At 47.5% G+C, this 26,052-nt stretch overlaps 1 protein-coding gene across 1 annotated transcript; it reads right to left on the reverse strand.

The window, feature by feature from the left end:
• Positions 1-325: 325 nt before the first annotated feature.
• Positions 326-24,651, reverse strand: LOC135557923 (isthmin-2-like). Its single transcript, XM_064991640.1, has 5 exons — positions 24,200-24,651; positions 18,944-19,195; positions 16,563-16,854; positions 2,946-3,155; positions 326-1,692 (listed from the first exon to the last, which is right to left on the reverse strand). Exons 1-5 carry the CDS (start codon positions 24,329-24,331, stop codon positions 1,175-1,177), a joined length of 1,404 nt encoding a protein of 467 aa, XP_064847712.1. The 5' UTR covers positions 24,332-24,651; the 3' UTR covers positions 326-1,174.
• Positions 24,652-26,052: the final 1,401 nt, after the last annotated feature.

A 26,052-nucleotide genomic window follows, 5' to 3' on the forward strand; every position in this document is an offset into this window, starting at 1 on the left:
TTTGACCCTGCTGGTCATTTATGAACATTTGAACATCTTGGCCATGTTCTGTTATAATCTCCACCCGGCACAGCCAGAAGAGGACTGGCCGCCCCTCATAGCCTGGTTTGTCTCTAGGTTTCTTCCTCGGTTCTGGCCTTTCTGGGGAGTTTTTCCTAGCCACCATGCTTCTACACCTGCATTGCTTGCTGTTTGGGGTTTATCAGCTGATGTAAGAAGGGCTTTATAAATACATTTGATTTGAAATCTTAACGCTACAGCATACAATGACATTCTAGACGATTCTGTCTAAGGCCCAATTCTGGGGAAGGCCCTTTCCCGTTTCAGCATGACAATGCCCCCATGCACAAAACGAGGTTCATACAGAAATGGTTTGTTGAGATAGGTTTGGAAGAACTTGACTGGCCTGCACAGAGCCCTGACATCAACCCCATTGAACACCTTTGGGATGAATTGGAACGCCAACTGCGAGCCAGGTCTAATCGCACAACATCAGCTTCCGACCTCACTAATGCTCTTGTGGCTGAATGGAAGTAAGTCCCCGCAGCAATGTTCCAACATCTAGTGGAAAGCCTTCCCAGAAGAGTGGAGGCTGTTATAGCAGAAAAGGGGGGGGGGGGACCAATTCTATATTATTGCCCATGTTTTTGGAGTGAGATGTTCGATGAGCAGGTGTCCACATACTTTTGGTCATGTAACGTATCACCCAATGTTATAAAGTGCCGTGTTACTTTACTCCATTACTCATAAACGTCATCTGATTATATAACATGTTCATTACCCCCAACACTGATGGTCAGTCACACAGACAGGGCTCCTACAACACCAACAGGCTAGATGACAACGTCATGCTTACATGCACACAGGAGTGTGGACGGACATGGAGAGAGCTGGGAATCTTACTGGATGCGAAACACATCGGCAGGACTACATCTCTTTTTTTTTTGTTCAGTTCAATTAAGTTCAATTCTTTTCTGTTGGGCCTGGTCGCATGATGTTTAATGTGCCAACTCCTAACTTGAGATTAACTTGCACTTTCAACTTCACAATCCCCAAACTTCCTATTGACTTTAATGCAATGCAAAACAGCCCTGCTTTCTTTTCTCAACCATGGATGGAACCCCACTGTTCTGGCACATTCTGGGTAATGTAGTTTTGGCGACTGCTCGTGTTCTCAGTACTCCCGGGCCTCCTCCAGCTCGTTCATGAACACGTCCTGGTGGGGGTTCTCCGGGCAGACCAGGCCGTTGTTGGGCGGTCGCAGCGCGTGGAAGTGGCTCCAGTCCCCTTTACACAGGATCCAGGGCAGCACGTCCACCTTGAAGTGGAGCTCCGGTGAGAACTCCGTGCTGATCAGGTTGGGCGTTCCCGCACCCTTCCCCCGCGTGATCAGATGGTCGCGGTTGTCGTAGCAACAGTGCTGGGCGGCGAGCGTGGCGACGTCGCCGGAAAGGGCCGAGCGGATGCAAGTCCTCGCCGAGGGTTTGTAGATGTCCAGGCGTTCTTTAGGGCCGCTGGCGTCGCGCCAACGGAACGTCCGGTCGTGTCCCTCGTCGAAGATGCTGACCACGGTGTCGGCGGTGGCCGAGGGGTAAGTGCAGGGGCAGCTGGGTAGTTCTGACAGGACCTGGTTGAGGTATCTCTGGAGGAAGTTGCTCTTACAGTTCAGCCACTTCTCACAGGTGTCCACGTCTAAAAGGGAGAGCAGAGGGAGGCCATTGTGTCAATTACCATCTAATTACATAGTTATTTCTGCTCTGCTCTGCCCTACTCTGTTCTGTCCTGCTCTTTTCAGTTCTGCTCTGCCCTGTCCTACTCTGTTCTGTCCTGCTCTTTTCAGTTCTGCTCTGCCCTGTCCTACTCTGTTCTGTCCTGCTCTTTTCAGTTCTGTTCTGCCCTGTCCTACTCTGTTCTGTCCTGCTCTTTTCAGTTCTGCTCTGCCCTGTCCTACTCTGTTCTGTCCTGCTCTTTTCAGTTCTGTTCTGCCCTGTCCTACTCTGTTCTGTCCTGCTCTTTTCAGTTCTGTTCTGCCCTGTCCTACTCTGTTCTGTCCTGCTCTTTTCAGTTCTGCTCTGCCCTGTACTACTCTGTTCTGTCCTGCTCTTTTCAGTTCTGTTCTGCCCTGTCCTACTCTGTTCTGTCCTGCTCTTTTCAGTTCTGTTCTGCCCTGTCCTACTCTGTTCTGTCCTGCTCTTTTCAGTTCTGTTCTGCCCTGTCCTACTCTGTTCTGTCCTGCTCTTTTCAGTTCTGCTCTGCCCTGTCCTACTCTGTTCTGTCCTGCTCTTTTCAGTTCTGTTCTGCCCTGTCCTACTCTGTTCTGTCCTGCTCTTTTCAGTTCTGTTCTGCCCTGTCCTACTCTGTTCTGTCCTGCTCTTTTCAGTTCTGCTCTGCCCTGTCCTACTCTGTTCTGTCCTGCTCTTTTCAGTTCTGTTCTGCCCTGTCCTACTCTGTTCTGTCCTGCTCTTTTCAGTTCTGTTCTGCCCTGTCCTACTCTGTTCTGTCCTGCTCTTTTCAGTTCTGTTCTGCCCTGTCCTACTCTGTTCTGTCCTGCTCTTTTCAGTTCTGCTCTGCCCTGTCCTACTCTGTTCTGTCCTGCTCTTTTCAGTTCTGCTCTGCCCTGTCCTACTCTGTTCTGTCCTGCTCTTTTCAGTTCTGCCCTGTCCTACTCTGTTCTGTCCTGCTCTTTTCAGTTCTGCTCTGCCCTGTCCTACTCTGTTCTGTCCTGCTCTTTTCAGTTTTATTATGTTGTGCCCTGCTCTTTTCTGCTCTGTTCTATTATGTTCTGCTCTGTTCTGCCCTGCTCTGTTCTGCTCTATTCTGCCCTGCTCTATTCTGCCCTGCTCTATTCTGCCCTGCTCTGTTCTGCTCTGTTATGTTCTGCTCTGTTATGTTCTGTTATATATATTTTTTCCCAGGTGTAAATCAACAAAGGGTATTCAATGCACCTGTGCCAAAAGGTTCAGTGCCATTCTCCATCTCGAAGGGGAAAGCTTCAGCCACAGTGTTGACATCGTCTGGACAAGGCTCCATGTCACATTTGGAGGCCTCTGTCAGGGTGCAGGAGAAACCACAGGACCGTATCCTTTTCCTCTCTCCGTGACCACAGGTGACAGAGCACGGAGACCAGGCACTCCACTCCTCCGTCTCCTCCTTCTCTGTGTGGGGACAAAACAAAACTCATGATATTAAATGATAATGCATTTAGCTAACGTCCACTAGCACTGTAGAAACTATTACACTCAACGACTCGATTAGTGTAGTGTTAGCTAGCTACATAGTTGTCTTTGCTGTCTTCGTATCCAAGGTAATTGTGTAGTTTAGAGTGTGTAGACTTAGAGTGATTATCTTAATGTACCGAGGTTAGCTAGCCAGCTATTTGTCGTCCTTAACGTAGGAGTCACTGCTAGCTAGCTAGCCAACAGCTAGCCAACGTCTTCCGAATTGAACTTCAACAACCCGGTCAACATTCCGCCTCGCTCCACAGGTAGTATCACATTTTCATTTCACTTCATTACAGTACAACGGTTTGATTTGTTTGATCGTAGCTAGCTAGCTACATAGCCGTCTTTGTATCTAAGACAATTGTGTAGTCTGGAGCGATTTTCTAGGTTAGCTAGCCAGCTATTGTCGTTCTTTTAACGTAACGTTACGTAATCAACACTGCTAGCTAGCCAGCTAGCCCCCAAATAGCAGCACTGTAGAAACTATTACACTCGACGGAACGACTTGATTAGTGTAGTGTCAACAACGTAGCCACTGCCAGCTAGCCTACTCCAGCAGTACTGTATCATTTCAATCATTTTAGTCAATAAGATTCTTGCTACGTAAGCTTAACGTTCTGAACATTCGATAAGTGTAGTCCACTTGTCATTCCAATCTCCTTTGCATTAGCGTAGCCTCTTCTGTAGCCTGTCAACTATGTGTCTATCTATCCCTGTTCTCTCCTCTCTGCACAGACCATACAAACGCTCCACACCGCGTGGCCGCGGTCACCCTAATCTGGTGGTCCCAGCGCGCACGACCCACGTGGAGTTCCAGGTCTCCGGTAGCCTCTGGAACTGCCGATCTGCGGCCAACAAGGCAGAGTTCATCTCAGCCTATGCCTCCCTCCAGTCCCTCGACTTCTTGGCACTGACGGAAACCTGGATCACCACAGACAACACTGCTACTCCTACTGCTCTCTCTTCGTCCGCCCACGTGTTCTCGCACACCCCGAGAGCTTCTGGTCAGCGGGGTGGTGGCACCGGGATCCTCATCTCTCCCAAGTGGTCATTCTCTCTTTCTCCCCTTACCCATCTGTCTATCGCCTCCTTTGAATTCCATGCTGTCACAGTTACCAGCCCTTTCAAGCTTAACATCCTTATCATTTATCGCCCTCCAGGTTTCCATAGGAGAGTTCATCAATGAGCTTGATGCCTTGATAAGCTCCTTTCCTGAGGACGGCTCACCTCTCACAGTCCTGGGCGACTTTAACCTCCCCACGTCTACCTTTGACTCATTCCTCTCTGCCTCCTTCTTTCCACTCCTCTCCTCCTTTGACCTCACCCTCTCACCTTCCCCCCCTACTCACAAGGCAGGCAATACGCTCGACCTCATCTTTACTAGATGCTGTTCTTCCACTAACCTCATTGCAACTCCCCTCCAAGTCTCCGACCACTACCTTGTATCCTTTTCCCTCTCGCTCTCATCCAACACTTCCCACACTGCCCCTACTCGGATGGTATCGCGCCGTCCCAAACTTCGCTCTCTCTCCCCCGCTACTCTCTCCTCTTCCATCCTATCATCTCTTCCCTCTGCTCATACCTTCTCCAACCTATCTCCTGATTCTGCCTCCTCAACCCTCCTCTCTTCACTTTCTGCATCCTTTGACTCTCTATGTCCCATATCCTCCAGGCCGGGCTCGGTCCTCCCCTCCCGCTCCGTGGCTCGACGACTCACTGCGAGCTCACAGAACAGTGCTCCGGGCAGCCGAGCGGAAATGGAGGAAAACTCGCCTCCCTGCGGACCTGGCATCCTTTCACTCCCTCCTCTCTACATTTTCCTCCTCTGTCTCTGCTGCTAAAGCCACTTTCTTCCACTCTAAATTCCAAGCATCTGCCTCTAACCCTAGGAAGCTCTTTGCCACCTTCTCCTCCCTCCTGAATCCTCCTCCCCCTCCCCCTCCTCCCTCTCTGCAGATGACTTCGTCAACCATTTTGAAAAGAAGGTCGACGACATCCGATCCTCGTTTGCTAAGTCAAACGACACAGCTGGTTCTGCTCACACTGCCCTACCCTGTGCTCTGACCTCTTTCTCCCCTCTCTCTCCAGATGAAATCTCGCTTCTTGTGACGGCCGGCCGCCCAACAACCTGCCCGCTTGACCCTATCCCCTCCTCTCTTCTCCAGACCATTTCCGGAGACCTTCTCCCTTACCTCACCTCGCTCATCAACTCATCCCTGACCGCTGGCTACGTCCCTTCCGTCTTCAAGAGAGCGAGAGTTGCACCTCTTCTGAAAAAACCTACACTCGATCCCTCCGATGTCAACAACTACAGACCAGTATCCCTTCTTTCTTTTCTCTCCAAAACTCTTGAACGTGCCGTCCTTGGCCAGCTCTCCCGCTATCTCTCTCAGAATGACCTTCTTGATCCAAATCAGTCAGGTTTCAAGACTAGTCATTCAACTGAGACTGCTCTTCTCTGTATCACGGAGGCGCTCCGCACTGCTAAAGCTAACTCTCTCTCCTCTGCTCTCATCCTTCTAGACCTATCGGCTGCCTTCGACACTGTGAACCATCAGATCCTCCTCTCCACCCTCTCCGAGTTGGGCATCTCCGGCGCAGCCCACGCTTGGATTGCGTCCTACCTGACAGGTCGCTCCTACCAGGTGGCGTGGCGAGAATCTGTCTCCTCGCCACGCGCTCTCACCACTGGTGTCCCCCAGGGCTCTGTCCTAGGCCCTCTCCTATTCTCGCTATACACCAAGTCACTTGGCTCTGTCATAACCTCACATGGTCTCTCCTATCATTGCTATGCAGACGACACACAATTAATCTTCTCCTTTCCCCTTCTGATGACCAGGTGGCGAATCGCATCTCTGCATGTCTGGCAGACATATCAGTGTGGATGACGGATCACCACCTCAAGCTGAACCTCGGCAAGACGGAGCTGCTCTTCCTCCCGGGGAAGGACTGCCCGTTCCATGATCTCGCCATCACGGTTGACAACTCCATTGTTTCCTCCTCCCAAAGCGCTAAGAACCTTGGCGTGATCCTGGACAACACCCTGTCGTTCTCAACTAACATCAAGGCGGTGGCCCGTTCCTGTAGGTTCATGCTCTACAACATCCGCAGAGTACGCCCCTGCCTCACACAGGAAGCGGCGCAGGTCCTAATCCAGGCACTTGTCATCTCCCGTCTGGATTACTGCAACTCGCTGTTGGCTGGGCTCCCTGCCTGTGCCATTAAACCCCTACAACTCATCCAGAACGCCGCAGCCCGTCTGGTGTTCAACCTTCCCAAGTTCTCTCACGTCACTCCGCTCTCTCCACTGGCTTCCAGTTGAAGCTCGCATCCGCTACAAGACCATGGTGCTTGCCTACGGAGCTGTGAGGGGAACGGCACCGCAGTACCTCCAGGCTCTGATCAGGCCCTACACCCAAACAAGGGCACTGCGTTCATCCACCTCTGGCCTGCTCGCCTCCCTACCACTGAGGAAGTACAGTTCCCGCTCAGCCCAGTCAAAACTGTTCGCTGCTCTGGCCCCCCAATGGTGGAACAAACTCCCTCACGACGCCAGGACAGCGGAGTCAATCACCACCTTCCGGAGACACCTGAAACCCCACCTCTTCAAGGAATACCTAGGATAGGATAAAGCAATCCTTCTCACCCCCCTTAAATGTTTTAGATGCACTATTGTAAAGTGGCTGTTCCACTGATGTCAGAAGGTGAATTCACCAATTTGTAAGTCGCTCTGGATAAGAGCGTCTGCTAAATTACTTAAATGTAAATGTAATTTAGATGTATAATGTTTCTCCTATTTAAGCTGTTTTACATTTTATGGAGGTGACACACACACACACACACACACACACACTTCTCCCCCATCATATGATTACTCTCTAATCAGTAAGAGATGAATTTCTCTCCCAGCTGTGGGATTTCCTAACTATTTTATTTTTTTATTTTTTTTATTTTATTTCACTTTTATTTACCCAGGTAGGCTAGTTGAGAACAAGTTCTCATTTGCAACTGCGACCTGGCCAAGATAAAGCATAGCAGTGTGAACAGACAACACAGAGTTACACATGGAGTAAACAATTAACAAGTCAATAACACAGTAGAAAAAAAGGGGAGTCTATATACATTGTGTGCAAAAGGCATGAGGAGGTAGGCGAATAATTACAATATTGCAGATTAACACTGGAGTGATAAATGATCAGATGGTCATGTACAGGTAGAGATATTGGTGTGCAAAAGAGCAGAAAAGTAAATGAATAAAAACAGTATGGGGATGAGGTAGGTGAAAATGGGTGGGCTATTTACCAGTAGACTATGTACAGCTGCAGCGATCGGTTAGCTGCTCAGATAGCAGATGTTTGAAGTTGGTGAGGGAGATAAAGTCTCCAACTTCAGGGATTTTTGCAGTTCGTTCCAGTCGCAGGCAGCAGAGTACTGGAACAAAAGGCGGCCAAATGAGGTGTTGGCTTTAGGGATGATCAGTGAGATACACCTGCTGGAGCGCGTGCTACGGATGGGTGTTGCCATCGTGACCAGTGAACTGAGATAAGGCGGAGCTTTACCTAGCATGGACTTGTAGATTACCTGGAGCCAGTGGGTCTGGCAACGAATATGTAGCGAGGGCCAGCCGACTAGAGCATACAAGTCGCAGTGGTGGGTGGTATAAGGTGCTTTAGTGACAAAACGGATGGCACTGTGGTAAACTGCATCCAGTTTGCTGAGTAGAGTGTTGGAGGCAATTTTGTAGATGACATTGCCGAAGTCGAGGATCGGTAGGATAGTCAGTTCTACTAGGGTAAGTTTGGCGGCGTGAGTGAAGGAGGCTTTGTTGCGGAATAGAAAGCCGACTCTTGATTTGATTTTCGATTGGAGATGTTTGATATGAGTCTGGAAGGAGAGTTTACAGTCTAGCCAGACACCTAGGTACTTATAGATGTCCACATATTCAAGGTCGGAACCATCCAGGGTGGTGATGCTCGTCGGGCATGCGGGTGCAGGCAGCGATCGGTTGAAAAGCATGCATTTGGTTTTACTAGCGTTTAAGAGCAGTTGGAGGCCACGGAAGGAGTGTTGTATGGCATTGAAGCTCATTTGGAGGTTAGATAGCACAGTGTCCAAGGACGGGCCGGAAGTATATAGAATGGTGTCGTCTGCGTAGAGGTGGATCAGGGAATCGCCCGCAGCAAGAGCAACATCATTGATATATACAGAGAAAAGAGTCGGCCCGAGAATTGAATCCTGTGGCACCCCCATAGAGACTGCCAGAGGACCAGAGGATATCGTTTAGTACCTTGAGTGTGGCTGAGGTGCACCCGTGACCGGCTCGGAAACCAGATTGCACAGCGGAGAAGGTACGGTGTGATTCGAGATGGTCAGTGACCCGTTTGTTGACTTGGCTTTCGAAGACCTTAGATAGGCAGGGCAGGATGGATATAGGTCTGTAACAGTTTGGGTCCAGGATGTCTCCCCCTTTAAAGAGGGGGATGACTGCGGCAGCTTTCCAATCCTTGGGGATCTCAGACGATATGAAAGAGAGGTTGAACAAGCTGGTAATAGGGGTTGCGACAATGGCGGCGGATAGTTTCAGAATTAGAGGGTCCAGATTGTCAAGCCCAGCTGATTTGTACGGGTCCAGGTTTTGCAGCTCTTTCAGATCATCTGCTATCTGGATTTGGGTAAAGGAGAACCTGGAGGGGCTTGGGCGAGGAGCTGCGGGGGGGGGGGGGGCAGAGCTGTTGGCCGAGGTTGGAGTAGCCAGGCGGAAGGCATGGCCAGCCGTTGAGAAATGCTTGTTGAAGTTTTCGATAATCATGGATTTATCGGTGGTGACCGTGTTACCTAGCCTCAGTGCAGTGGGCAGCTGGGAGGAGGTGCTCTTGTTCTCCATGGACTTCACAGTGTCCCAGAACTTTTTGGAGTTGGAGCTACAGGATGCAAACTTCTGCCTGAAGAAGCTGGCCTTAGCTTTCCTGACTGACTGCGTGTATTGGTTCCTGACTTCCCTGAACAGTTGCATATCGCGGGGACTATTCGATGCTATTGCAGTCCGCCACAGGATGTTTTTGTGCTGGTCGAGGGCAGTCAGGTCTGGAGTGAACCAAGGGCTGTATCTGTTCTTAGTTCTGCATTTTTTGAACGGAGCATGCTTATCTAAAATGGTGAGGAAGTTACTTTTAAAGAATGACCAGGCATCCTCAACTGACGGGATGAGGTCAATGTCCTTCCAGGATACCCGGGCCAGGTCGATTTAGAAAGGCCTGCTCACAGAAGTGTTTTAGGGAGCGTTTGACAGTGATGAGGGGTGGTCGTTTGACTGCGGCTCCGTAGCGGATACAGGCAATGAGGCAGTGATCGCTGAGATCCTGGTTGAAGACAGCGGAGGTGTATTTGGAGGGCCAGTTGGTCAGGATGACGTCTATGAGGGTGCCCTTGTTTACAGAGTTAGGGTTGTACCTGGTGGGTTCCTTGATGATTTGTGTGAGATTGAGGGCATCTAGCTTAGATTGTAGGACTGCCGGGGTGTTAAGCATATCCCAGTTTAGGTCACCTAAAAGAACAAACTCTGAAGCTAGATGGGGGCGATCAATTCACAAATGGTGTCCAGGGCACAGCTGGGAGCTGAGGGGGGTCGGTAGCAGGCGGCAACAGTGAGAGACTTATTTCTGGAGAGAGTAATTTTCAGAATTAGTAGTTCGAACTGTTTGGGTATGGACCTGGAAAGTATGACATTACTTTGCAGGCTATCTCTGCAGTAGACTGCAACTCCTCCCCCGTTGGCAGTTCTATCTTGACGGAAGATGTTATAGTTGGGTATGGAAATCTCTGAATTTTTGGTGGCCTTCCTGAGCCAGGACTCAGACACGGCAAGGACATCAGGGTTAGCAGAGTGTGCTAAAGCAGTGAGTAAAACAAACTTAGGGAGGAGGCTTCTGATGTTGACATGCATGAAACCGAGGCTTTTTCGATCACAGAAGTCAACAAATGAGGGTGCCTGGGGACATGCAGGGCCTAGGTTTACCTCCACATCACCCGCGGAACAGAGAAGGAGTAATATGAGGGTGCGACTAAAGGCTATCAAAACTGGTCGCCTAGAGCACTGGGGACAGAGAATAAGAGGAGCAGGTTTCTGGGCATGGTAGAATATATTCAGAGCATAATGCGCAGACAGGGGGATGGTGGGGTGCGGGTACAGCGGAGGTAAACCCAGGCACTGGGTGATGATGAGAGAGGTTGTATCTCTGGACATGCTGGTTGTAATGGGTGAGGTCACCGCATGTGTGGGAGGTGGGACAAAGGAGGTATCAGGGGTATGAAGAGTGGAACTAGTGGCTCCCTTGTGAACTAAAACAATGATAACTAACCTGAACAACAGTATACAAGGCATATTGACATTTGAGAGAGACATACAGCGAGGCATACAGTAATCACAGGTGTTGAATTGGGAAAGCTAGCTAAAACAGTAGGTGAGACAACAACAGCTAATCAGCTAGCACAACAACAGCAGGTAAAATGGCGTTGACTAGGCAACGGGGCCGACAGATAAAACATAAATAAGCAGAATGGAGTACCGTGATTAATGGACAGTCCAGCGTGCATCAGCTATGTAGCCAAGTGATCAGTGTCCAGGGAAGCTGGATTGGTGAGTGTTATCCAGGTTAAAAAAAACTAACAATGACTAAATAGCTTGTAGCTAGTTAGCTGGTTAGCTTCTGGAGGTTCTTGAGTGTGTTTTAAAAATAGCGATTCCGTATCACATTGGGTGAGGCAGGTTAACGGAAGGTATAAACAAATTAAAAATCGAAAAGAGAGAGAGTAAATATGGGTCCAGTGAGTGTTTGGGACGCGGCGATTCAGACGGTTAGCAGGCCTGTGCTAACAAGCTAACAGTTAGTAGGCCGGGGCTAAACAAGGTAGCAGTTAGCGGACCGGGGCTAAACAAGCTGGCAGTTAGCAGGCTGAAATAGTAAGCAAGGAGATAGCAAGGGTTAGAGAGTTAGCCTTTGGGGGACGTCGCGATGGGGTGAGTGTTTATTCCTCTTCATGCGGTGACATCGATAGACCGGTCGTGGGTCCGGGTATTGTAGCCCAGGAGTATGCTACGGTGGTAGGTATTGTAGCCCAGGAGTCTGCTACGGTGGGAGCACAGGGGCTCTGGCCGAGCTAGCTTCAAGCTAAGTGGGTGGAAACGCTAGCCAGGAGTAAATCATCCGGGGTTGCGGTTTAGCTAGATAGCTAGTTGTGAAGATCCAGCTGAAAGATGTTCCGTTTGCGGTGGGAATACGGGGATAAAAAATAAATAGGTCCGTTATGCTCTGGTTAGAGTCGCGTTGTTCGAACTGGCGAGAGCTTTCCGAGCTAAAGGTTAGCTGATGACCGGTTAGCTGAAGACCGCTAGCATAGCTGGTAGTTAGCTGGCTAGCTTCAGTTGGGGGGTTCCGGTTCCGAAGTAAATATAAATACTTAGGAAAAATAGCTACATTGGGTGAGGCGGGTTGCAGGAGAGTATTTGGAAGCTGAGGTTTAGCAAAATGTTTTAAAAGATATGCGAAGAAAAATATGTAAAAATGAAAAAAGACGATATATACATAGGGACACGGCACGTCTTACTGCTACGCCATCACTTCAAAGGCTACATCCTAACTGTGTAGAACTCCAATTAGAAGCATTTGGCTGGTTCACCACCTGTGCTTAACAAGCTATCAAGGAAGAGGAAAACAACTTGAAAGAGTTCATTAGTAGTACTACTTATGTCCTTTTTGGAGGGAATCTGTACTTTACTATTTATATTTTTGATTACTTTTACTTCACTACATTCTGAAAGAAAATAATGTACTTTTTACTCCATACATTTTCCCTGACAGCCACAAGTTCTCGTTACATTATGAATGCTTAGCAGGACAGGAAAATGGTCCAATTCACAGACTTATCAAGAGAAACATCCCTGCTCATCCCTTCTGCCTCTGGTCTGGAGGACTCACTAAACACAAATACTTCATTTGTGAATTATGTCAGTGTGCCCCTGGCTATCCGTAAATGTGAAAAAACAAGAAAATTGTGCCGTCTAGTTTGACTAATATAAGGAGTTTTAAATGTTTTACACTTTTGATTTTGATACTTACTCTTGAATCTCCCCATCCCGGATCCGGGATCGTGACTAAAGCCTCAGGCTCATTAGCATAACGCAACGTTAACGATTTCTGAAAATCGCAAATAAAATGAAAATAATGCGCCTGCTCTCAAGCTTAGCCTTTTCTTAACAACACTGTCATCTCAGATTTTCAAAATATGCTTTTGAACCATAGCAATTGACTAATTTGTGTAAGAGTATGCTAAGCTAGCTTAGCATTTTGAGTAGCATTTAGCACGCAACATTTTCACAAAAACCAGATAACCAAATAAATAAAATCATTTACCTTTGAAGAGCTTCGGATGTTTTCAATGAGGAGACTCTCAGTTACATACCAAATGCGCAGTTTTTCCTGAAAGCGTCTGTGTGTAGGAGAAATCGCTCCGTTTTGTACATCACATTTGGCTACCTAAACGAACCGACAATTCAGTCACCTACAACGTCAAACTTTTTCCGAATTAACTCCATAATATCGACCGAAACATGGCAAACGTTGTTTGGAATCAATCCTCAAGGTGTTTTTTCACATATCTCTTCATTGATATATCGTTCGTGGAAGCCTGTATTCTTCTCTAAATTCCATGGAAAAATACTTGCAGCTGACTTTTGCGCACCAATTTCGGCGCAGGACACCGGGCGGACACCTGGTAAATGTGGTCTCTTATAGTTAATCTTCCAATGATATACCTACAAATACGTCACAATGCTGCAGACACCTTGGGGAAACGACAGAAAGGGCAGACTTACTCCTCTCGCATTCACAGCCATATAAGGAGACAATGGAAAACAGAGCCTCAAAAATCCTGCTCATTTCCTGGATGCCGTCTCATCTTGGTTTTGCCTGAAGCTCACGTTCTAGGGCACGCACAGAAAATATCTTTGCAGTTCTGGACACGTCAGAGTGTTTTCTTTCGAAAGCTATCAATTATATGCATAGTCGAGCATCTTTTTGTGACAAAATATCTTGTTTAAAACGGGAACGTTTTTCATCCAAAAATGAAATTGCGCCCCTAGAGTTTCAACAGGTTAAGTTTATTTAAAATCAAATACTTTTAGACTTTTAAGTAGTATTTTACTGGGTGGCTTTTACTTGAGTAATTTTCTATTAAGGTATCTTTACTTTTACTCAAATATGACAATTGGGTACTTTTTACACCACTGCAGTAAACAGTACTGCTGAGAAACAAAGCTAGATTTGGTTTAGATGCATTTACTGCATACTTACTTACGTATGAGCCAGAAGCTAGACTGTAGACATTACAAGGATAAGTAATTAACCTCTTAAAACTCCATCTAATCTAACATCCACATTACTAAAAGTGTAAAGTGAATTTACAGGAAATTCTATTCCATGACAGAAAAATCCAAATCCATAACGAGGCTTTTCTATGTACAGTTGAATGTTCCTCTGGTCTAACCTTTCTCCTCTGGTCTAACCTTTCTCCTCTGGTCTAACCTTTCTTCTCTGGTCTAACCTTTCTTCTCTGGTCTAACCTTTCTCCTCTGGTCTAACCTTTCTCCTCTGGTCTAACCTTTCTCCTCTGGTCTAACCTTTCTCCTCTGGTCTAACCTTTCTCCTCTGGTCTAACCTTTCTCCTCTGGTCTAACCTTTCTCCTCTGGTCTAACCTTTCTCTTCTGGTCTAACCTTTCTCCTCTGGTCTAACCTTTCTCCTCTGGTCTAACCTTCAGCCTATCTGCCTTCTGAAAAGTTTGAGTCTGGTGTTTAATCATACTGAAAACATGTCCGCCCTCTATTACCGACGAGATGAGGTGGGTGCAGAAATTGCAGCTTTGGCGGAGGCGCAGCTGTGTCCTTTGTGGCACAGCCAGCTCACCATACGGCCAGAACAGAGGAACAGACTCTTCTCAGGAGCATTTAAATTACAGAAGGGAAGCGCCAATGTTACGCTAGTCTGACTGACATACTAAAAACCTTCAGAGCGGATCACTTTATTCACATTGTTGCCCTGTTCCTAGATCACATGCACCTCATTTAGAGACGTTCAATGTTGATGAATGTGTACATACTGTCTGCACACAGCTACATGCTCACAGTTGTCTACAGGGAGTAAAGCTGCCTGGATCTGCTGTGGTCTACAGGGATGAGTAAAGCTGCCTGGCTCTGATGTGGTCTACAGGGATGAATAGAGCTGCCTGGATCTGCTGTGGTCTACAGGGATGAATAGAGCTGCCTGGCTCTGCTGTGGTCTACAGGGATGAGTAAAGCTGCCTGGCTCTGATGTGGTCTACAGGGATGAATAGAGCTGCCTGGATCTGCTGTGGTCTACAGGGATGAATAGAGCTGCCTGGACCTGCTGTGGTCTACAGGGATGAGTAAAGCTGCTTGGCTCTGATGTGGTCTACAGGGATGAATAGAGCTGCCTGGATCTGCTGTGGTCTACAGGGATGAATAGAGCTGCCTGGACCTGCTGTGGTCTACAGGGATGAGTAAAGCTGCTTGGCTCTGATGTGGTCTACAGGGTTGAATAGAGCTGCCTGGATCTGCTGTGGTCTACAGGGATGAGTAAAGCTGCCTGGCTCTGATGTGGTCTACAGGGATGAGTAAAGCTGCCTGGCTCTGATGTGGTCTACAGGGATGAATAGAGCTGCCTGGATCTGCTGTGGTCTACAGGGATGAATAGAGCTGCCTGGATATGCTGTGGTCTACAGGGATGAATAGAGCTGCCTGGATCTGCTGTGGTCTACAGGGATGAGTAAAGCTGCCTGGCTCTGATGTGGTCTACAGGGATGAATAGAGCTGCCTGGATCTGCTGTGGTCTACAGGGATGAGTAAAGCTGCCTGGCTCTGATGTGGTCTACAGGGATGAATAGAGCTGCCTGGATCTGCTGTGGTCTACAGGGATGAGTAAAGCTGCCTGGATCTGCTGTGGTCTACAGGGATGAGTAAAGCTGCCTGGCTCTGATGTGGTCTACAGGGATGAATAGAGCTGCCTGGATCTGCTGTGGTCTACAGGGATGAGTAAAGCTGCCTGGCTCTGATGTGGTCTACAGGGATGAATAGAGCTGCCTGGATCTGCTGTGGTCTACAGGGATGAGTAAAGCTGCTTGGCTCAGCTGTGGTCTACAGGGTTGAATAAAGCTGCTTGGATCTGCTGTGGTCTACAGGGATGAGTAAAGCTGCTTGGCTCAGCTGTGGTCTACAGGGTTGAATAGAGCTGCCTGGATCTGCTGTGGTCTACAGGGATGAGTAAAGCTGCTTGGCTCAGCTGTGGTCTACAGGGATGAATAGAGCTGCCTGGATCTGCTGTGGTCTACAGGGATGAGTAAAGCTGCTTGGCTCTGATGTGGTCTACAGGGATGAATAGAGCTGCCTGGATCTGCTGTGGTCTACAGGGATGAGTAAAGCTGCTTGGCTCTGATGTGGTCTACAGGGATGAATAAAGCTGCCTGGATCTGCTGTGGTCTACAGGGATGAATAGAGCTGCCTGGATCTGCTGTGGTCTACAGGGATGAGTAAAGCTGCCTGCCTGTGCAGCCAGAAGGCACTATGCTCTTTTCCCATCATGCACAGGGAGAAAACTGACTGAGAACTAAGAGAAACAAAAAACAATAGAGGCGTAAATGTTATCCACATCCCTGAAAGCCCCCGAATTCTTGAACAGGCTCAAAAGGCCTTGCCGCCTAGGGCCCAGGGCAGAGGGCCGAGTCGGGGTCTGGGGGGCCCGGAGGGGGGATGAAAGACCCAGCCGAAAGGCCCCTGTCATCCCCTGTTCCCAATCTGCCCTCTAATTATACACAAGCAGTGGGCTGTTTTGTCCATCCGGGGGAACAGGCTCATGCTGCCATTAGCGAGCGCCTCAGGCCCATCTTCAAAAGAGAGCAGGCCTCCACAGCGAGCTGCAAGTTAGGACCCAGTGTCCACTTCAAAGGCTGGAGCTCCACAATGGCCTGACGGTCGAGTGCTCGCAGAGCATAGCTCGCTCGCTCAGTCAGTCAGTACAGCCCTACCACAGTCAGTACATGCATCTCTCTCTCTCTCTCTCTCTCTCTCTCTCTCTCATTGACATTTTTCTTAATCCTGTGATTGTTTGTTTCTCACTATTTCAAAACAATAACATTCTCAACTTTTGTAGCCCATCACTACTCTGAGGCATGCATAAGTGGATCAGAGATCACTGTTCTTTTCCATTTTTTTTAACGACTTTGTCCTGCTATACAGACACTGTGCCACTTAGCGAACAAAAGAAAGCCTCACCATAGTAGCTCTGTGTGGCGTCCCAACCCTCGTTCCAGCGACCGCTAGGGAGGGGCTTTTCGCTACCATACTCCAACAGGTAATCTTCCTCGACTTCCTCTTCCTCTCCAGTCTCCTCCGGCACTGAGCGGCCCGTCCCATCCTCGCTAGAGTCAGCGTCTGTGTATCCCCAGAACAGAGGCCAGAACAGCTTCTTACCCCCCAGCCAGCCTACAGAGGACGAGGGGATCCAGTCCTTTATCAGATCCATCTCTAAGTCCATGTTAGGGTCGTCCACCACCTCAATGGTCACCTGGGAGGGAGGAAAGCAGAGCGAATCATTTAGAGAACCATTGTGGAAGCATGATATTGATATTGATTCTGTGGACATGCTAAAATAGCTATAACTAGTCCTTATATGGTCACAAAGTCTGCCAAAACTAAAATGTTGACCACTTACTTCACAAAAATACATACTTTTAATAGGAGGATGCACAGAAAACTGGAAAGCCACAATGTAAGCAAGAGATGTTTACCAAATTCACTGACGGCACATATAACAAACCTTTCAGAAGTATCAAGGGATTTACATGCCTAATTTCTAGCTCTGACTTAACCAGTCAGACATGAGATGATCAGTGAGCACTTAGTCAGCTTGGCGGCGTGACTATCGCTCAGGGTGGTGTTCTGCCCAACATCCAGGCAGTGCTGCTCCCCAAGAAGACTGAGAAGGCCGTCAAAGCCAAGTAAAATCGCTGGTGCGGCTGCAACTTGACTTGTAAGTCGCTCTGGATAAGAGCGTCTGCTAAATGACTTAAATGTAAATGTAAGATCCCACGCGTAACCAGTCAGACATGAGATGATCAGTGAGCACTTAGTCAGAAGATCCCACGCGTAACCAGTCAGACATGAGATGATCCATGAGCACTTAGTCAGAAGATCCCACGCGTAACCAGTCAGACATGAGATGATCCATGAGCACTTAGTCAGAAGATCCCACGCATAACCAGTCAGACATGAGATGATCAGTGAGCACTCAGTCAGAAGATCCCACGCGTAACCAGTCAGACATGAGATGATCCATGAGCACTTAGTCAGAAGATCCCACGCGTAACCAGTCAGACATGAGATGATCAGTGAGCACTCAGTCAGAAGATCCCACGCGTAACCAGTCAGACATGAGATGATCAGTGAGCACTCAGTCAGAAGATCCCACGCGTAACCAGTCAGACATGAGATGATCCGTGAGCACTTAGTCAGAAGATCCCTGGTAGGCCACTACTGTATGACTCAATCTGTACATTAGCTCACTCCCATAGTAGTTGTCAGCACCAGTCAACACGGAGAGACCATAAGAGGGTAGAGCCTGCATGGGGTCATTACATCCAGCTCCAGCTAACCACATCCTGAACTGCCCTGAGTCGACCAGTAGATGGAACTAACTACTGTGGGATTGAGATGGGATTCAACGAAAGGACATGCTGAAGACATTGAGGCTAATCGCTGCAGGAATCACAGGAAATGACATGCTGAAGACATTGAGGCTAATTGCTGGAGGAATCACAGGAAAGGACATGCTGAAGACATTGAGGCTAATCGCTGGAGGAATCACAGGAAAGGACATGCTGAAGACATTGAGGCTAATTGCTGCAGGAATCACAGGAAATGACATGCTGAAGACATTGAGGCTAATCGCTGGAGGAATCACAGGAAAGGACATGCTGAAGACATTGAGGCTAATCGCTGGAGGAATCACAGGAAAGGACATGCTGAAGACATTGAGGCTAATCGCTGGAGGAATCACAGGAAATGGAAGAAGAGAAGGTGAGGATTGGAATTATTTATTCAATGTGAAAGTAGTTACCATCTTGTTCTGCTGAATTGCCATTCATGCCAAGTAGAAACTCCTCCCCACAGAATGGAATCAAGATAAAGGATCTCTATAATCACTGCTCTTCCCTGCTTTACCAGGGTGCAATGCATTGTTGGTAGAGCAAATATATATATATTTTTTACCTTTTTTTAAATTTAACTAGGCAAGTCAGTTAAGAACAAATTCTTTTTTACAATGACGGCCTACACCGGCCAAACCCGGACGACACTGAGCCAATTGTGTGCCGCCCTACGGAATTCCCAATCACAGCCGGTTGTGATACAGCCTGGATTCGAACCAGGGTGTCTGTAATGACACCTCTAGCACTTCCAACACCAGGATTCTGGGTTTGATTCCCGGGACCAACCATATGTAAAATGTAGCAGGACTGTAAGTTGCTTTGGATAAAAGTGTCTGCTAAATGTCATATGTTATGTATATTTATTACTTATATTAGGCGAGTTTCAAATGTAAATCACTCTTGAAGGGCTAGAAAAACATAAAAATACTATCAATTTTGTCACCACACCTGGATGTTGGGGTTCTGCGAGCTGATGTCTGCGTTGGCCAGCTCAGGGAAGTTCTTCAGGTCCAGAACGAAGGGCTTGATCTCCTCAGGCTCAGGCTGGGGCAGAATCCCTAAGGAGCGGTGCTGGGAGTGGAACCACCTCCTCTTGTGGCGGTGCTCAGTGACAGGGGGGAGGAGGCTCTGGACCTGGTTCTGCTGCTCCAGGGCCTCCGGTCCATGATGGACCCCACTGATGGGTGGCTGAGCACGAGCCTGAGGAAAAAGATAGGACACCTCAATTAATCATCATGACCAAACACAGTGGACTGGACCGCTCTGAAGACCTTGATGACATTAATCATAAACAATACAGTGATTACTGGCTAGTTTAAGATACAAAGGTTACTTGCTTTAGCTATTTGCCCAGGAAAAACATTTGCACCATGCTATGACTTAGTGACAGAGCTCCTAGAAACCATTGGGGCAACAAACCAGCAGACCAACCAGCCAAACCCTGTCCATCCGTCTGCTTCTCATTTATTTCCCACAGCAGCCAGAGCCCTGGCATCCAGGCCTTTGACAAAGAGCAGCCTGTGCCAGATTCTCTAGTTTTAATGAGAGCGCTTCGAAGTCGTGGGACCCCTGGGATGGTGGGCAGGCTGGCGCTGACCTGCCATGCCCTAGGGCAGCAGGTAACCTAGCGGTTAAGAGCGTTGGGCCAGTAACCAAAAGGTCGCTGGGTCAAATCCCCAAGCCTTGTGAAAGGCACTTGATCCTAATTGCTACAGGAACTCACTCTGGATGAGAATGTCTGCTAATAACTCAAATGTAAAGAATGTGCAGCTACACTCAACAGACAGAAGCCATAGGTCTCCCTAAGGTCCTCCTCCCTCTGTCTCTCCCTGTCTCTCCCTCTTCTCCTCCATCTGTCTGCCTGTCTGTGACAAAGTGAACATCATCTAGCTCTGACTTTGCTGATAGCTACTTTATTGAGGAAAAATGTACTCACTATGACTGTGATACTGTATGTGGTTATCTCAACTAGCTATCTTGAGATGAATGGACTAGATTGTCAGTCGCTCTGAATAAGAGCGTCTGCTAAATGACTCAAATGTAAATGTCAACCATCCTTTAGATCAAGTTGCCACTAAAAATGTATCTAAGGTCAGGTAAGGGTCTTCTATTACTCAACGCTTTTAATACAGCCAGTATCTACAGTGGTAATAAATAGCCCAAACATCTGACAGGACTTCAGTAACTGAAGCAGTGCCAGTTTGCGGTCTGAAATGTAGTGCAGTTTAAATCAAAATCTGGAGTGGTGACAAAACAGTTGGTTCTGGGCCCGAGAACAGACTGTACTTTTTCAGTGGCTGCAATTCTCCCATAAAAAGAGTCAGCCTGTTGGTCGGTCAGATCTGATCCTTTTAGAGGTAACCCCTGTCAAACATGATTGACTCTTTACTGATGAGAGAAAGAGGAGGATCCTAAAGACTTCCTCTGGGTCTTGTCAGGTCCCTCTGAGAATTAGGGGATGGTCATTACACGCTTCCAAACACATTAGGACTTCCTTCTTTGTTCTGTGTTTTGATTGGACCTGGTGATCTATAATTTTTGATTTAATTGGACCTGGTGATCTATAATTTTTTATTTAATTGGACCTGGTGATCTATAATTTTTGATTTAATTGGACCTGGTGTTCTGTATTTTGATTTAATTGGATCTGGTGATCTATAATTTTGATTTAATTGAATCTGGTGATCTATCATTTTGATTTAATTGAATCTGGTGATCTATAATTTTGATTTAATTGGATCTGGTGATCTATAATTTTGATTTAATTGGATCTGGTGATCTATAATTTTGATTTAATTGGACCTGGTGTTCTGTATTTTGATTTAATTGGATCTGGTGTTCTATATTTAAGCAATAAGGCCGGTGGAGGTGTGGTATATGGCCAATATACCCCGGCCAAGGGCTGTTCTTAAGCACTACACAAGTGACTATGCATAGATAATAATGTATATAATAAAAGAGGGGGTGTGGGGAGGGGCAATGCAAATAGCCTGGGTGACCATTTAATTAGATGTTCAGGAGCCTTATGACTTGGGGGTAGAAGCTGTTCAGAACCCTCTTGGACCTAGACTTGGTGCTCCGGTACCCCTTGCCGTGCAGTAGCAGAGAGAACAGTCTATGACACGGGTGGCTGGAGTCTTTGACAATTTTTAGGGCCTTCCTCTGACACCGCCTGGTATTAAGGTCCTGGATGGCAGGAAGCTTGGCCCCAGTGATGTACTGGGCCGTACGCATTACCCTCTGTAGTGCCTTGCAGTCGGAGGCCGAGCAGTTGCCATACCAGGCAGTGATGCTTTCGATTGTGCAGCTGTATAATTATCCTTTTGAGGATCTGAGGACCCATGCCAAATCTTTTCAGTCTCCTGACAGGGAATAGATTTTGTCGTGCCCTCTCCACAACTGTCTTGGTGTGCATGGACCATGCTAGTTTGTTGGTGATGTGGACACCAAGGAACTTGAAGCTCTCAACCAGCTCCATTACAGCCCCGTCAATGACAATTGGGGCGTGCTCGGTCCTCCTTTTCCTGTAGTCCACAATCATCTCCTTTGTCTTGATCACGTTGAGGGAGAGCTTGTTGTCCTGGCACCACATTGCCAGGTCTCTGACCTCCTCCCTATAGGCTGTCTCGTCATTGTCGGTGATCAGGCCTACCACAGAGAGTACAGGAGGGGACTGAGCACGCACCCCTGAGGGGCCCCCGTGTTGAGGATCAGCGTGGCGGATGTGTTGTTACCTACCCTTACCACCTGGGGGTGGCTCAGTCCCCTCCTGTACTCCCTGTTCACTCATGACTGCATGGCCAGGCACGACTCCAACACCATCATTAAGATTGCCAATGATACAACAGTGATCACCGACAATAGCGAGACTGCCTATAGGGAGTTCAGGATCCAGTTGCAGGGAGGTGTTTAGTCCCAGGGTCCTTAGCTTAGTGATGAGCTTTGAGGGAACTATGCTGTTGAACGCTGAGCTGTAGTAGCTCAGTGAATAGCATTCTCACATACATGTTCCTTTTGTCCAGGTGGGAAAGGCCAGTGTGGAGTGCAATAGAGATTGCATCATCTGTGGATCTGTTTGGCCGGTATGCAAATTGGAGTGGGTCTAGGGTTTCTGGGATAATGGTGTCGATATGAGCCATGATCAGCCTTTCAAAGCACTTCATAGCTACAGACGTGAGTGCGACGGGTCGGTAGTCATTTAGGCAGGTTAACTTAGTGTACATGGGCACAGGGACTATGGTGGTCTGCTTGAAACATGTTGGTATTACAGACTCAGACAGGGAGATGTTGAAAATGTCAGTGAAGACACTTGTCAGTTGGACAGCGCATGCTCACAGTACACGTCCTGGTAATCCGTCTGGCCCTGCAGCCTTGTCAATGTTGACCTGTTTAAAGGTCTTACTCACATCGGCTGCGGAGAGCGTGATCACACCGTCTTCCGGAACAGCTGGTGATCTCATGCACGTTTCAGTGTTATTTGCCTCGAAGCGAGCATAGAAGTAGTTTAGCTCGTCTGGTAGGCTTGTGTCACTGGGCAGCTCTAGGATGTGCTTCCCTTTGTAGTCTGTAATGGTTTGCAAGCTCTGCCACATCCAATGTGCGTAAGAGGAGAGGAACACAGGCAGGGCAGGGCAGAGAGGGCAGGACAGGGCAGAGGGAATGGCAGAGAGGGCAGGAAGGCGAGTGGTGTGACAGGCAGGCAGGCCTGATTTATGTGTCCACAGATATCAAAAGCCTCTACACTTGGCCCTTTCCAAACCATTACAGAATAACAAACTATGGGGTCCTTTGATCGCAAGCCTTGAAAGAGTGAGGAGGCAAGGAGAGGGAGGGAGAAGAAACCGATAGGTAGAGTGAACAGGTTTCAATATTTGTGAACCAGGCCATGCACACTCCACATTCTACACCCCTCCTCAGCCCCTCCACGATAAGGGGAAAACCAATAACACAGATGGCCAAAGTAAACAATCAACCAGCCTGACCTCTGACCTGATTTCAGTGTGAGAGAGATCTGCTGAGGGTTCCTTTAACCCTGCTGAGTTAGGGTAAAGTGTGGGTTAGGGTTATGTAAGTCCTTGCTATTATGCCTCTTGCTCCTCTATTGTTCAAACCAGCCCCTCCTCTACCTGGTTAAACTGGCATCTACCAGGTAGGGTCACTGGTGCCCAAAACGCACACTGATTACCACCACCAGAATCACAACATGCTATCTCTCTCTTTCGGTCCCCTCTTTCTCTATTTCGCTTTCTCTCTAACTCTCCCTCTGTCTCTCTCTCTCCCTCTCTGTATCTCTCCCTCTCTGTCTCTCTCTCTAACTCTCTCCCGCTCCCTCTCTGTCTCTCTCCCTCTCCCTCTCTGTCTCGCTCCCTCTCTCTCTCTCACTGTTTTTCTTTTGTTTGACATCCAACTGACATACATCATCAATCAGTTATAGGCTATGGGCATCAGGACATCAATAGGGCATCCATTGAAGGAGACCCAGGGGAGAGAATGTACAGAGGAACGATTTCATAGAGCTCTGGAATCTGTCTGTTTAAACCTTTCCTCCAATCTTACATCTGATTCTGTTCATGGTGACCTCCAAGGCCCCTACACACACACACACACACACACACACCCATATATGTCCATGAGCCGCACAAACACCCACATTAGTTACTCCTACAGATAGATATGTGCTTCAAAGGGAATTCAGAAAGCCCATCTGTTATAGCTGCTGTAGACGAGGAGGCTGTCTGTGTAATACTACGCTGCTCCGTCAAGCTCAGAACGACCTTCCCTCGATGCCTAGATATCTTACTATACATGGAGAAACGGTGAACAACCCTTTACCCCAAGGCCCTAGAGATTTCAGTGTAGCATAATGTTGGGCACAACATTGTCCGTCTGTGATTCTTTGATTTGGTTTGTTAGAAGGTTAACTTTTGTAACTGAAGCTAATTACAATTCAGAATATGTCATACACTCCAGTAAGTTTCGCTGGCACGACAACAGATCCTATCTGTGGATAAATGTAAGTGAATTTCCGTTTGAAGAGAGAACTGACAACAAATGAGCTATTATATTAGGCTATGGCGTAAAATATGTCATTCATTTCATAGAGGATCATTTACATCAGCTCCTTTCGTATCCAATCCTGTGACATTTGGAACGTATTATTTACCTCAAATCTAGAAGAAAATAATTAAGAAAAAAGTTGCTTACCAACAGAAAAACACCGTTGTGGCGTTTGTGGTGGTGTTTGATGGGAAAGCTCATCACCAACACAACGAAAAGTACTAAAACGATGATAATTATCGTTGGACATCTCCCTCCGACTAGAAACATTTTCTCCATTGAAGTGACAACTAAGACCAAGTGGCAGTATTTGCGGTACTCAATCGATCACACGTATTCTTTCACTACAGTTATTTATTTTGCGAGATAAAATAAAAAAGTTGATCTCATCATCGGCGGTTGTTCTTTTCCGTGATTCGTTCCCGAGCAAGTCACGTAATTGAACCAGCCAGAAGAAAGTCACTCATTCAACCAATAGCTTCAGAGTCGTCTTCTTGATAGAGATGCGCTCTAATGTCCGATGGAAAAATCCATATCCCACTGCCGCACTAGGACGCAACTGATTTCTCCTTTCGCTGTCTGCCTCCCTGTATTGCGCGTCTAGGTCAATGTGCGCTCTTCAATCTTCGCGTTAAAACCAGACCAACTTGGACTATAGTGCCAAGGATGCATTGAGTGCCACGTGCAGACCAAGTACTCTCTCTGTCCGCACCGGTGAACGGTTTATTGAACTAGGTTAGAAGAGTTGGCTACATTTCGCTATGGTTGGGTGGATGTTTTCTACTAATACAATCACATCTGGAGTTGAGAATAGCCTGTATGCGTTTGATCTCGGATCCATTGTCCAATGAAGGTCCCTTAGCCACGTGTTGTCCCGGAATGAGTATGCTGCAGCTCTGATCCAGAAGGAAACCTGTTACCACTCTCTGACTTCATCTGTTCACAGCTTCTACACTGCTGTTTGGTAGAAAAGGAATGCTCACGAATCAATGGGGGTGTCTCTCTCAGGGATCCACTTTTCCAAATGGAGGGGATTGAAGAGCCATTTTAGAGAAGTTGTGATCTCCACACAGAAATGACTGGAAATTGGCATGGACATAAAGGGAGAGGAGACCAGTATACTATTCCATGGTTAAAAAGCCAGCCAACACATTAGCCTGATAGGTGTCTCATGTCAGTAAGAGATGCCAGCCAACACATTAGCCTGATAGGTGTCTCATGTCAGTAAGAGATGCCAGCCACACATTAGTCTGATAGGTGTCTCATGTCAGTAAGAGATGCCAGCCAACACATTAGCCTGATAGGTGTCTCATGTCAGTAAGAGATGCCAGCCAACACATTAGCCTGATAGGTGCCTCATGTCAGTAAGAGATGCCAGCCAACACATTAGTCTGAAAGGTGTCTCATGTCAGTAAGAGATGCCAGCCACACATTAGCCTGATAGGTGTCTCATGTCAGTAAGAGATGCCAGCCACACATTAGCCTGATAGGTGTCTCATGTCAGTAAGAGATGTGTCAAGGTGCTGACAGAACAGCTGATGCCTACTTTTACACCATGTAAAGAGATGGTGTGTGAATGAAAACCTCATGACAGTGTAGGGTAGGCTATAGTGTATTCCACACAAAGGACTATTTTTTAAATACATGTTTGCTATTTGAATATACACTGAGTATACCAAACATTAAGAAACCCTTCCTAGTATTGAGTTTCATACCCACACCCATACACACACACACACACAGTTGGATGTCCTTTAGATGGTAGACACATCTTGATACACATGGGAAACTGTTGAGTGTGAAAAACCCAACAGCGTTGCAGTTCTTGACACACTCAAACCGATGTTCCAGGCACCTACTACCATACCCCGCTCAAAGGCACTGAAATATTTTGTCTTGTCTGTTCACCCTCTGAATGGCACAATTACACGTCTTCATTTATTTGCTTGTTTTATTGAACCTTTAACTAGGCAAGTCAGTTAAGAACACATTCTTAATTA

This window comes from Oncorhynchus masou, chromosome 16 (genome assembly GCF_036934945.1).
Source record: "Oncorhynchus masou masou isolate Uvic2021 chromosome 16, UVic_Omas_1.1, whole genome shotgun sequence".
Classification (NCBI taxonomy): domain Eukaryota; kingdom Metazoa; phylum Chordata; class Actinopteri; order Salmoniformes; family Salmonidae; genus Oncorhynchus; species Oncorhynchus masou.